The 14,361-nt window shown below is 38.3% G+C and overlaps 2 protein-coding genes across 4 annotated transcripts; both read right to left on the bottom strand.

The window, feature by feature from the left end:
* Window positions 1-141: 141 nt before the first annotated feature.
* LOC122879560 (vomeronasal type-2 receptor 26-like) lies at window positions 142-1,376 on the bottom strand. Its single transcript, XM_044203800.1, is given in 2 exon segments — window positions 142-674; window positions 677-1,376. Coding segments are annotated over 2 exon segments (615 nt in total). The 5' UTR covers window positions 1,242-1,376; the 3' UTR covers window positions 142-624.
* A 22-nt stretch (window positions 1,377-1,398) lies between these two features.
* Window positions 1,399-3,930, bottom strand: LOC122879558 (extracellular calcium-sensing receptor-like). 3 transcript variants are annotated; one of them, XR_006378732.1, is made up of 6 exons: window positions 3,748-3,928; window positions 3,314-3,599; window positions 2,379-3,203; window positions 2,021-2,242; window positions 1,772-1,858; window positions 1,399-1,536 (listed from the first exon to the last, which is right to left on the bottom strand). XR_006378732.1 is itself a non-coding variant. In XM_044203799.1 (6 exons), the coding sequence occupies exons 1-6, from the start codon at window positions 3,864-3,866 to the stop codon at window positions 1,527-1,529; spliced, it is 1,599 nt and encodes a 532-aa protein (XP_044059734.1). In that variant the 5' UTR covers window positions 3,867-3,925; the 3' UTR covers window positions 1,400-1,526. The 3 variants fall into 3 exon arrangements, 1 of the variants encoding a protein (XP_044059734.1); XM_044203799.1 differs by having other exon boundaries at window positions 1,400-1,536; window positions 1,759-1,895; window positions 3,748-3,925; XR_006378733.1 differs by having other exon boundaries at window positions 1,422-1,536; window positions 1,759-1,858; window positions 3,748-3,930.
* Between the last annotated feature and the right edge of the window lie 10,431 nt (window positions 3,931-14,361).

Below are 14,361 nucleotides of genomic sequence, written 5' to 3'. Positions count from 1 at the left end.
TTCAATTTTCCATCAGTATATTACATAGAATATTAAATCAAGTGGAATACATCTTATCCATGGTTAAAAAGGGTCTTTTTTAATGTATTATTTAAAGTGTAAAGTGTAACAGTAAATGATAATGACAAAATAATGAACATCTAGGGAGACAAATACATTTATTTTGATAATGAATGTAATTTGCATAATCAAAAACAATATTTACTGTATTGTTTTGATTACAGTAGAGATTTTGTTTGATTATTAAATTATTAAGGATGATGCAGAATTTCATTTAATTTCAGTGTGTCCCCAAATATAAGCAACTCATATTTATCACGCAAAGATTTTGCATAATTAACAGTTACAATTTAATTTACATACACACAGTGAAAATCATTTGTTATGAAATAATAAAAAAGGCATGATAATTAATAAATATCAAGTATATTTCCATCCATACAGTTTTGTGCATCTTTAATGTCATATTATGTATAGGACATTTATTAATTAAATATCAGACTTGTAGATGCATCTCTGTATTATATAAAATGCCACAACATCTTGCTTTACTCATATACTACTGCTTCCCTATATTATATAAAAGTTAGAGGTAAAGTAGCATCATCTTTTAAAATTAAGGAATCATAATTTTTTGCTCACAGTTTTTCCCATGACATGTTTCTTGGTATTTTCTCTGGCTTGATCAATATTATGTAACATTTTGGTGCAAAAATGCTAATTAATAAGCCAAATGCTGAAGACAAAATTGCAAATATTTCCACAGCTACAGTGAACTTTCCAGGAGAGCTTACATATGCTGGGATAAAGGTGATCCAGACAGCACAGAATATCAGCATGCTGAATGTGATAAATTTGGCTTCATTAAAGTTATCAGGCAACTTTCGTGCTAGAAATGCAAGGATCAAACATATTATTGCAAGGATCCCTATGTACCCCAGCACTGCATAGAAAGCAGCCTCAGAGCCTGTGTTACATTCTAAGACAATCTTTTTATTGCTGTATTTGAAAACCATGTCTGGGAAAGGTGGGTTTAACTTAAGCCACAACACACATATCAATATCTGAATCAAAGTGCAGGAGCAAACTATGATCCTTTGCTGTGCAGCACCGAACTTTCCTGCAACTTTGTTGCCAGGAAATGTGGCTTTGAAAGCTGTTACAACAACAATAGTTTTCCCAAGACACAGGAAATGCAAAGTGCAAATGTCACACCAAAAGCTGTGTGGCGCAGCATGCATGTCCAGACTGTGGGTCTGCCGATGAAAGTGAGGGGACAGAGAAAACACAAACAAAGAGAAAACAAAAGGAAACAGCTCAGCTCAGAGTTGCTGGCCTTTATCACAGGAGTTTCTCTGTAGCAGATAAAGACCATCATTGTGGCCAGGCACAGAAAGACCCCTACCAGGGATACAACTGTGATAGCTATTCCCATCGGCTCATGATATGTCAGGAACTCAACTGTTTTAGGGATGCACTCATCTTTCCTTTCATTGGACCAGTATTCCTGTGGACAGGGTGTGCAGTCAGCTGTACCTGTTATACATGAACAAAAAAAATGAGGTCAGTGTCTGGATGTTACATTTCCAGCAATGAAATGACACTTCAGTAAAAAATAAATGCAATGCATTTAAAGCAAGAAAATGCAATATGGTGCAGTAACACTAACAATAATATTCTAAACAAGAAATATATGCAAAGACTAAATGCATGCTATGATATTGGACCGGTTGGATTGGTTTGTTTACTATGACATACATGCTTTTGATACCTGTTGAGTTGGCTATAGTTCCATCAGCACATGGGATGCAGTCAAAACAGCAGGTTGGTTTTCCTTTTATTTGAGCTTTCCTGGTTCCTACCGGACAAACATTAGAGCATACCGATGTTGGAACCTGAGAAAACAAAGTTTAAACAATATAATAATAGTGCTGCTATATTCAATTAATTGAATGTTCCTACAGGACACATGGTTCAAAATGTATTAGCTTATTGTATGAAGAAAAGTCTTCACGATTACCATTTTCCCTGTCCTCCACACAATTGCTTCCTCTTCGATGCTGAGCTTATAATCACTGCTAGCAGCAGAGGCAAAATGACCCAGTGTGACATGTTGCACCTGCCCATCTATCAGCTGCCAGTTAATAATATCATAAGAAGCAGGAGGGTCACCATTGACATCAAAAAACACATTATCCCCAAACTGATTTCTAAAATTCACCCTTTGTAGGTGATCAGTGACCTGAGAAAAGGGACAGATTATTTGTTAGATAGTGTTCATATTAACAAGATAACTTCTGAACAGATACATTCATTGTACATACATTCATTTGCAGACAGTTGGCGGTATTTCTGATTTTACTTGCACTATTTCTCACCTCTTTGGGCTGAATTTCTGATGCATTCAAACATGGCTTTATTGTTTTTTCTGCAGTTGGTTGGCAGAACACCAGCTGATGTAGGGCATGTGCAATGGCATAAACTGCTTTATAGACATTATAGGACACTCTGAGCTGTGTGACATTAAAGAACACATCCTGGGAATTCATTAATGTCTCATTGCCTGTACATATTCCATTCATTGCCTCAGTACCTGTGTGTTCCCCAGGTAAAACAGGTCTACAGCCCACAATAATCTCCCAGAAATCCCTCACAAAGGCTGCACTTGGATCAGTATAAGGGCTAATGCCTGTAAGAAATGGTTTTAGATTTGGAATAGCCATCTTCTGCACCACAAATCCTAGAGCTCCACCAAAAGCTTGGTAGATTTCAGGTGTGGAGGGTCGAGTTGCTGTTATCCAGGCCTCACTGGCAATCCACTGAATTCCCGTAATGTTCTGTTTCACAACCTCTTTCATCAAAGGGTAAAAGTCACCCTCTGGAACGAAAGCCAGAATGACTTTGACAGTTGACTGCTTGATCATTTCCACCACATCCAGAATTTTATCCATAGTGTATGTTCGTAGAACTGTTCCGACAAATGCAATACAAACCCCAAGCTTTTTAACCTCTTCAGTAAAAGCTAGGATCCCATTCCGCCCGTAGTCATTGTCTGACTGTATGGCCCCAATCCACTGCCAGCCAAAACGTTTGACCAGTGCTGCCAAAGCTTTTGCCTGGAAGTAGTCACTGGGGATTGTCCGGAAAAATGTAGGGTATTTAGCTCTGTCACTCAGGCAGGCACATGTTGAAAAGTAACTTACCTATAAAAAGAACACAAAAAGATGTCTGAAAAATGCCACAAAAAAGCACAACAAAAGCATCAAATATCACAGAACACTAATCTAATAAAACACATCATTTAATCTCTTACTATTGGCACTTGAAATGGTCCAAGAGCTCCAGCCACAGCTAAAGACTGAGATGATCCTGACTCTGCTATGACGGCAGATATAGCTGGAGGACAAGGGGAAGTCAATTCTATCTCCTCTGGTCCACTAGCCAGTGTTAGTGCAGCACGTAAAGTATTTGTAGGAGACGCACAAGAGTTAAGGATCCTATAGCCAAGAGATATGTTTGGCAGGAGAGCAGGATCTTTGTTGATTTCTTCAATTGCAAATATCATCACTTGGGTCCACCGAAAAGCTCGCAGGTCAAATCTAAAAAGGTTTTAGTGATTGAAATAGGTCGTAAAATTACAGAGCTGCTGCTGTACATGTACATACAATAGCAAGTTTGTAAGACAAGAGTAAATGAGCATGTATGAGTAAGTATAAGTATGGAAAAGTCAGATATATTAAAACTTACCCTGCACATTTCACTCCAGGTGGCTTGCTCTCGAATGTAGAAGTGCTACTTATGTCTTTGTTGAAAACCGGGAAAATCCCCCCGATCATTATGTCTCCCTGCTTGAACAAACTTGGCATGTCAAACTGACCGAAAAGCTCACAGCCAGAAATTGTGTTCAAGTAGGAAACAAACAGAGATAAAATAATAGCTCCCTGCAGCCCATGCATGTTTGCTAGGCATTTTTTAAAAAACATGAGGACAGAGCTCTTGTGTCAACAACTGTGTCAGATGCAAGTAGACGTGCTCTCTTCATAAAAGGTTGATTTATTTCCCACAGGGCATAGCAATCTTAGATAGGTAAGATTAGTACAATAGGGAAAGGTGAACACTATATTTAGGACACACACACACACATGCAAACATGCATATACACATATACACAAATTTTGGTCAACTCACTGACACATCACACACTAGTCAGCAGTCTGCTGGGGACAGTTAAGCTCTTAAAATACTTTGGTGATGTGCTCTGATTTTTAAAATAAAGATAATGTGTAGCTTAAGAGATAACTTTGGAGGCTTTCCATTGCATTGCAAGTAGGTAACTCCAGCAGGAGTAGTAAAAAATTATATGGACAACGACATAGATTTGTTTTTAACTTTGGTAGGGAAATTTTTTGCCGGGTGGCCAACATGCACAGTTGTGTATATGTTCACTTGCTCTATATCGCGCGCATACATATACACACATGAAAAGCCTGATTCTGCAAAACTTTTACCTTCTTATATGTTTTCTTATGTAACTTGCCTTAAACAGGACTTGTATCATTTAAATTTTTCTTTGATTTTAATTAGATATTTTGATTGTATTAATATAGCCTAAATCTGAGACTAAAATATGGAAATTTTACATTTGACATTATCACAATAAATGAATCACAATATAAATGCATAATAACCGGTAGGTTATGTGCTTCCCTGTTTGAAAAAAACTGTTTGCTCTAAATCATTTTCAAACTTGAGATTCTGTTGCTTTGTCCTTTCATTGTGTTGCTTTGGACTACATAACTAAGAGTTTTCTGCAGCTTAAAACATGTTGCTTCATTACAGAAACACAGCAATGCTCAAACATTCACATTATCTCCCATCTCAAAAACTTTTATTGCCAGCAACTTCATCGTGATATCAGAGCTCACCTAAGAGCCTGCAGCTCACCTGTCTGTGCGTCTCTGTACTGCTCAAACTGCTGCTGACAGGATTCTCCTGATAAAATGATGCATGGCATTCACAAACAAATTAATCAGTTGGACATGCTGTGGCCTATTTACTTTATATGTACTGTCCATGTTATAATGACCCATACAATAATACCTCAGCTCCTGATTCACTCTTGAAAAAGAAGACCGGTAGGGATGATGTTAGTTCAGTAAATATTAATGCAACATGTTACTAATGTCAAAGATGAGACATTTTGGGTTGATTACAGAACATTCTTAGCTGAGATGTTACTGACACTTATTGGCTCTTCTTAAAAAGGACCTGATGTCCTAATTCGCTTTTTAGGAGGCATTTTCACTAGTAGGCTAATAAAGTTGTTTGAAATGTCTGAGCAATGATCAGAAATTAGCAAACACCTTACACCTGAACTGTAAATATAATAAGAGTTGACTGATGTTAGTTTTTTCCAGCAAAGACATTTTTGATTCTGTGATGTTCGCAATGTTTAAACTATAAAACTGATTCACAGCTGTTCATTCAGTTCACAGATGCTGTTGCCAGTGCTACAGCTAACTGAGAATGCGTACAGCCTGAGGTTTGCCACATCATCAGTTCAGGTCTCCCCCATATCTGTCAAATGGTTGTAAATTTCAATCCCGCTGCTTGATGCCACAAAATCCTACACACATTTAAAGTAACCCACTTTTTGCATAAAAAACAGAAACCTGGTAGCGCTGCATAGACCTTACCGGTAACACTATGAGGACTTAAAATGACAATATAGTTTGAGATCTGTAAAAATATTTGTATGGAAAATTCAGCACCTTAAAATTTGAAGAGGCATGTCTCTACCGTCCATACCCAAATCTACGCATATGAAAATATGTTTTTCTGTGTATCTAGATTTAAGTGCTTGTCAAATGCTCATAAACGTACCCACAGGTCATAAGGAATCTTATGTATTCATTTGCAGACCGGCCAAGGTAAAGAAGATTGGTAAATCCAACCAAAAGCCACACACATTGTGGGGCTACTTTTGAAATGTGGCGACTCTGGTGCAGGAGTCTATTAATATATCTATGATTTAATGTGTGTTTATCTTGTTTTATGTACTTCTATTTTATGTGAAATCGTTTAAAAATGCCATAATGACAATTATATTTCAAATCTGTTTTAAAGGTGATAAGAAAGAGGCCTAAGAATGGGGATTTTGTGAATACTGAATTTTAGGATAGCTGGTTGGTTAGTGTAATAGGTCTTCGTGGTAGCAGATGAGGTGACAGGTGGTCTTTATGGTTCAGTATGGGATCTGTCAGAGTTGAGTTCTAATGCCAGCATGTCACTTTATAATGACTTATCATTATTTTAATGCATTCATTAATGTATGACCGTGCATGCATGACTAATAAAAATATGAACTAATGCATAAAGTATGATTCATTTAGAAGGGTTCATGCTAAAATGACTAATATTACTCATGATTGTTCTGTAATATATGCACCTGTAATTAAAACGTGAGTTCTAAAGATGATCTGAATGACCAAAAACAGATCTGACCAGGGTGTCTGATTGGTCAACAGTAACATATAATTTACTTCTCAAGAGTTGAACACTGGACTTCTGTATCCAATTCCTCTTTTCATACAAACCCAGGTACAATAGGTGGCTGCTTCAGCTGTCTGTACACTGTCTGTATGCAGCAGTGATGGCAAAACACAGCTTTCCAGATCACTGAACCATTTTTAAGGAACTGTACTGAGAGCTTGAGGGTTCTTTGCAGTATCTTTGCTGTTCCCAGTACTGGACTTTTCTGGACTGAGAGGTCTGGTGTTCTTCCAGGTACAGGTGCTGTAGCCACTCCTCCAGTTTGGGGGTCACTGGCCCAAGTGCTCCGATGACCACGGGCACCAGTGTCGCCTTCACCTTCCAAGCCTTCTCCAGCTCTTCTCTGAGCCCTTGGTATTTCTCTAGTTTCTCATGTTCCTTTTTCCTGATGTTGCCATCACTTGGTATTGCCACGTGAACCACAACGGCTTTCCTCCTGCTGTTTGTCCACCACCACGATGTCTGGCTGGTTCGCCATTACCATTCTGTCAGTCTGTATCTGAAAGTCCCACAGGATCTTGGCTCAGTCATTCTCTACCACCTTTGGAGGTGTTTCCCACTTTGACCTTGGGGTTTCCAGTCCATACTCTGTGCAGACGTTCCTGTACACTATGCCAGTCATTTGATTATGGCGCTCCATGTATGCTTTCCCTGCCAGCATCTTACACCCTGCAGTAAGGTGCTGGATTGTCTCAGGGGCCTCTTTGCACAGCCTACACCTTGGGTCTTGTCTGGTGTGGTAGATCTGGGCCTCTATTGCTCTGGTGCTCAGGGCCTGCTCCTGTGCAGCCATGATGAGTGCCTTTGTGCTGTCCTACCAATGGCTCGCTCTAGCCATTGGTAGGATTTCTTGATATCAGCCACTTCAGTTATGTTCCGGTGGTACATCCCAAGTAAGGGTTTGTCCTCCCATGATGGTCCCTCCTCCAGCACCTCTTCCTCTGACTGCCTGAGACATTCACTGAGCACCTGTTGGGGCCTGATGTACTTGTGGATCTTGGATGTTTTATCCTGGATAGTGGCTCTCACACTCACTAGTCCACGGCCACCCTCCATGCATGGTGAGGAGCTTTCGCGTCTTAACGTCTATGGTCTGTATCTCTTCCTTTGGCCACCTTATTATTCCCGCAGGGTATCTGATCACTGGCAGGGCATAGCTGTTTATTGCCTGGGCCTTGTTCTTGCCATTGAGCTGACTTCTTAGGACTTGCCTTACTCGTTGGAAGTATTTGGCAGTTGCTGTTTTCCTTGTTACCTCTTCGAGGTTGCCATTTGCCTGTGGTATTCCAAGGTACTTGTAACCATCCTCAATGTCTGCAATTGTTCCTTCTGGGAGTGAGACCCCGTCTGTGTGGACTACCTTCACTCTCTTTGTCACCATTCGATTGCACTTCTCAAGCCCGAATGACATCCCAATGTCAGAGCTGTAGATCCTGGTGGTGTGGATCAGTGAGTCGATGTCCCGCCCGCTCTTAGCGTATAGCTTGATGTCATCCATGCAGGTGACTGATGGTGGCCCCATTCTTGAGTCGGTATCCATAGCCTTGTTGATTATTTGGCTGAGGGGGTTCAGACCTATGCAGAACAGCAGTGGGGACAGAGCATCTCCTTGGTATATGCCACATTTGATGGATACTTGTGCAAGTGGCTTGCCATTGGCCTCAACGGTGGTTTTCCACAGCCTCATCAATTTTGCAACAAAGTCTCTTAGAGTCCTATTGATGTTGTACATCTCCAAGCATTCAGTGTGTGGCATTGAGTCATATGCTTTCTTGTAATCAATCCAGGCAGTGCACAGGTTGGTGTGTCGGGTTCTGCAGTCTTGGGTGACTGTTCTGTCCACCAGGAGTTGGTGTTTGGCTCCTCTGGTCCCAATGCCCTTCTGTGCTTGTGTATTGATCCATGTGTCCACTTATCTTAGCCGTGATGATGCCTGACATGAGCTTCCATGTTGTGGAGAGACAGGTTATTGGCCGATAGTTGGATGGGACTGTACCCTTTGCAGGATCCTTCAGGAACAGGATTGTACGCCCTTCGGTAAGCCATTCAGGGTGCGTCCCTGGTTCATTACGCTCGTAGAGTGCAGTGAGCTTCTTTAGCCAGACCTTGTTTGGCCGGGCGACGTCTGAGCCAGCATGTCATATATTTATTCAAAATATGAATATATATATATATATATATATATAGAAATATAGAAATATTCATATATATAAATTCCTGACGTCAGAAGAGACAAGAATATGCCAACACAACCAAAACCAGTTAAATGTGCACCCATGATATCTTTGTAGGAAATGTATTCACTAGGTTTTGGAAGACAATTATCTTTCTTTTCATTTGGCCACAATTCAGGTGGACAGATCAAACAGTCTGGAGAATCTGTAAAATAAGTGAAATCATACAGAACATAACACAATCATTACATTAAAATAAAATACAATTCAATTCATCAATATCGTTGTATCACTCGTTTCATTTTTCCTTACAACACTAAATATGCATGAATGAATAATAAATAAATTAATATTCATATATATTGTCATATCATATATTAGTAGCGTGAAGGGTCATGCTTAAGGACCCACACTGGATGATGGGTCATTGCTCAATGTGTCCCAAGGGGGATTCGAAGCCCGGTCCCCCGTGTGAAAGTCTTGTGACTTACCAATTGATGTCAACCTCTGGTATCAAATTATCAATTAATTAATCCTGCAATGCATATGCTTAATTTGTATTTAAACTAAGGGTAAAGTAAGATATTTAGTTTAATTTCAATTTCACTCATGCATCATTATATGAAAATAGTCCACTGGATTGCATTTATATACAGCTTTATCGAAAGCACTTAACAGTTTGCCTCTGATTCACCCATTGACACACATATACACACACTAATGGCAGCAAGCTACCATGCAAGGAGGTGGTCTAACCATCGAGAGCACATGGGGTTCAGTGTCTTGTTCAAGGACACTTTAATAAATGTGGACAAGAGGAAACTGAACCACCAACCTTTGATCAATGGATGACACACACTACTTGAATTTAATGTGGAAGTCATGAGATCTATTGGTTGAATTAAAATAGCTCTTGAAATCTGATTAAAATCCTTGTGTTTAAAAAAACATACTATGCAATAAGTTTTTAAAGACTCACACTTCAATTTCAATGTTGTAGATAATCTCACTTTCATTGATCTTGATCTTTATATATTGAGTGAGATGTGGCACTTTAATAATAATTCTACAACTAATAATACATGCCATAGCATAAACAATATATTGTATAAGCAACTTAAGTCAATATATGACGGCTGTGTAACCCAGTCACACTTGATTCATTATTTCAGATCCACTAAATTGTAATTCTAATGTGCTTTTGATGTGTAAATCAACACATCCAATTTATTAGTGTACTGAACCTTAGTGTTAATGTTCTTTTTTCATTATTGACAAAGTAACTAAAAACAACTAACTATCAATTAGTTGAATTGAATCAACACCTCTCTGAATGTCATTAAGAGCCTCACAAAGATAGAAAATAACTCTATAATATAAGAGTTATATAAGAGGCAATAAGTAAAAACTACAAGCATTTCAGCCTACGACTCTTCCAACATATGTCTTTTTGATGTTTTATAAAGCCTAGAAGGTACTAACATAAAACACACAAGATTTCTGAGCATTTATACCTCCGAGCGCCACTAAAGTGCAGTGGTATAAATGCAGTGGCCATTTTTACCATATAAGGTAATGGTTCCATTTTTCTAGTTTGCTTTTGTTTTCACGTGTCTAAGATTTCTTTTTTCATTGACTATTGTTTTTTTTTAATATTCCGTTTTTCATATGGAGAGAGAGAGAGAGAGAGAGAGAGAGAGAGAGAGAGAGTCGCAACTTTACACACAGATTTACATATTAGCATAAAACTTGGAAAACAACTATCAGAGAGCAAGAACAAGAATATATACTGTTGAAGAGGCTTTGGCAGTGTTACAGGAACTAAGCGAGGGGGAGTCTGATAGTAGAGATGTTTCAGACTTTAGTGATGTCGACTGGAGTGAGGAGGAGAGTTCAGACTCCAAGCCTAAACCATTCGTCGTTATTAGACGGGGGGCAAAAGGTTCTAGTGAGTTCTGGTCACTTCGTCCATCTGTAGTATGCTGGAGTCAATGTGGAGGAGCCAGACAGAGACGGGTCTGATTGCAGCCACGGTGAGGCGTTCCTGTCGAACATGGCTGGAACGCCCACGTAGATCATTGGTAGAATGGTAACGCCCAGTTTGTTCTCAAGTCTTTTCTGGTAACTAGCAGTGAGCCTCTCCTAACTGTTAACAATTTGAACGGTAGAAATACAGGTTTGGTGTTTTAAAATTACAGTACAAGTGGATTCTAACTCATACAGAATTTAAACATGAACCGAAGGGCGAAATATTTGTGCAGCATAGTTAAGCCCTTATTGTTGGCTCGTTAATATTAGCCATAATGCTGTCGTTATCATAACTGTTAATGCTAACTTTAACCATGTTGACTGACAAAAGACCCACTAGTCAACCAATCTTTGGCTAGCTTTAATCTTTACACTGGACAGGTTGTAACTGACAGTCTGGCTAGTTGAATGTGTATGTAGGCTACCTGTAAATTATAAACCAAAGGTTACACACACTGAACAAGCTTTATCATAAACAGTCTTTATTTATGAGAGAATATGAGCTTGAATTAAACCTTGAATTACACATTACCGTACTGTGGCGACTCAGCAGTAAGTTTACACATGTGAGTGAATTACCATAGTGTGCCATGAAGATTTCTTATACACAGTTAATAAACTGGTAGTGAAACACTGAGACTTCTAAAACAGCCCCACTGAGTAGATACATTTCATGACACCAGTGTATTTCACATAAATCTAGCAACAACTGGAAATGCAGTATTTATGGGGGTATATGGTGGTGATTATGATTTTATGTGAAGACAATAAAAGCAGACATTTTTAATGCCATTTTAACTTTGGGTAGAAGTTCCTTAATTGTATTTCTTATATTGAAACAACTGTCTAATGTTTGTTTCCATTTTGTCTTACAGGTGTCTTGCTGTCCATCTACACTCCTCTCCTCTATCAAAGTGGCTCTCTGTCGTCTTTGGAAGTTTGAAAACTTTGCTGAGTGTAAACAAGTGTAAAAGTAATACCACTGCACACATTGTATTAATTCTCCCTGATTCACATAAAATTGTACCTAATCTATAAGCATTCACATTGTTTGATTCAATAATTGTATATAAGTGCTTTATTCTTTAAATCTTTATATACTGTAATAAATCAACCATCAGCTATAATGGGAAACAATTCTTTGATTCTGATTAATATATTCAGATGGTTTAAAAAATTGTTGCTGTCACTGACATTAAAGTTATTTGTATTGCAAAAACTAAAATATACAAATACCAGTGTTCAGTTATTGTCAGTTAAGTACAACATTTAAGCATCAATATAGTGTTTTAAAATACTGAACAAACAGTCTTCCTGTCCATACCATATCTGAGGTTGGACTTTGTTTCAATATTTACAGCAAATAGAACATTTTAAAATTGAATTTAAATCTGTAAGTAATTGTAGCATTGAAATAGTATAAACATGTATAATATTCATCCTTTCTGGTGTACCTTAAACTTTTGTTTTACCTTAGATATCTATAATGTCTTCACAGGCTTGACAAAATTAAATCGAATAGTTTGTAAGCATGTAAACGTGAACTCTTTTCTGTGTTAATTTACCATTCCTAAGTGGTTTTGATTACTGGAAGCATCTATCTTCTGATCCTGCTATGTTCACAGCCTAATCTTTTATCATTCATACTGTGTTCAATATGTTGGTTGGGTACAATAAAACATTATATTTGTGGTTTTGGAGCACAACAACAACAATAAAAGGAAGGAGGTCAACATGATGCATTATGTCTACAGGAACTCCCCGCCGCGGTTGCAATCCGACTCCACTGGGCCGATTTGAACTCTTCTGGGATACAGGTGGGTAAAGTTTTACATTGTAATTAACTAGATATATCAAGACAGCTGTGCATGCATCCCAGAGTTACTTAATTTGCATATATAGTATGTGTGGTCGTTGCTAATGTCTTAGCTACCTACATTCTGTTGGCTAACGTTGCTGTGGCATTTGATCAAGTAACATTAATATTAAGGAAAGTAAGGCTATTCTTTAACAGGTGCTTCAAGACATAATGCTGCGGACATTTAATGTGAGAAGGAAGGTAGCTAAGGTCGAGAAGGTTCAGTTTCCAATCCAAATTGTACATGTTCACGTCAGCTGGAAAATAAACCAAATTAACAGGAAAGTAACAGTAGTAGGCTAATAATACAATCTTCAAATCTAAAAGAGGACAGTAGTGAACTGTCAATACAGCAAAATGTGCTCAGTCTTGTGAACATTTTCATCTGTCATACATCTCTTTCATGAGCTGCTAAATTTCTTTAATATCAAACACACAGGAGCAGAACTCCTTCTTACAGAGAGCACTTTGCAGCTTTGTGGGCATCTTGTCAAATGCACAGCCAAAAATTCAGTTTCAACTGTGCCACAAGCTCACCAGCAGTCAGCCATAACAGCAACCAAGGAGACATGCAAAGGTATGACATGACAGGCATAAGCATAATTATTATAGTATAATAATGTATTTGTAGCTCATTATTGTTACTAAATATAACTTTGAACAGGTACAAGGCAGGAACACACACCAAGATAAGTGAGGTGCCAGCTACAGAGGATCATGTACAAACAAATGACAGAATGGGTCACACACTCCAGCTCAGATTCAAAGTCATCATGCTGATCGGAGCGTGAGTGTGCAACCTATTATGTCATTTGTTTGTACTCAATATAATTTTATAGTAACCTAAGCAATCCTAATTCTTCAGCCTCAAACCATCAGCGTGCCTTCAACCACCAGCCCAACAGCAAGCAGCCTCAAGTGTACAGAGGGAAATGCAAAGGTATGATAAGGCTGTGTTTCAAAAATTGATTTTCCAATTCAAATTGATCTTCATTTGAATTTTCGATATTGATTCATAAAATCTGAGATCCCTACACACGCTAGCATGTGAATAAGGGGAGCACTGGCACTGATTTTTAAATTTTTTTTATACTTCAATTCAATTCAATTAAATTCAGTTTTATTTATATAGCGCAAATTCATAACAGAAGTTATCTCATTGCACTTTTCCTATAGAGCAGGTCTAGACCGTACTCACTTATAATATTAATTACAGAGACCCAACAAATCCCACCATGAGCAAGCATTTGGCGACAGTGGCAAGGAAAAACTTCCTTTAAGAGGCAGAAACCTTGGACAGAACCAGACTCAATGGTGGGCGGCCATCTGCTGCTGCCGTGTTAGGTTTCTTCAAGCACTGCTTGTGATCATGAACAATGAAATAAAATATGACAGTCGTTGCGACTCTTGTAGGGGGTGCTAGAATGCTGGTGTTAAAGTGCAAATTTAATTAAACAACTTGTAAATTGTCTTTTTAAATTATCATATTACGAAGTGATTCTAATTAATCACTGAAATAAGTTTAAATAATATTAATAATGATTCCAGTGGCACACTCAGGGTTCCATATGTTATGACATATATTTACGGTTGGGTTGCAACACAGCAGCCTCAGATTTGTCCAGCCCTATTAAATTATTTGCTGAGAAGTGTAAAATTCCAAATTTTAAACATTTGTGACAAACAAAACTTTTATCAAATTCGCTGCAACTATATGAGAAGGACATAACACGGCAACCCTGTGAACTG

Source organism: Siniperca chuatsi, linkage group LG7, assembly GCF_020085105.1.
Source record: "Siniperca chuatsi isolate FFG_IHB_CAS linkage group LG7, ASM2008510v1, whole genome shotgun sequence".
In the NCBI taxonomy this organism is placed as follows: domain Eukaryota; kingdom Metazoa; phylum Chordata; class Actinopteri; order Centrarchiformes; family Sinipercidae; genus Siniperca; species Siniperca chuatsi.
This window is presented reverse-complemented; position numbering and strand designations above follow the sequence as displayed.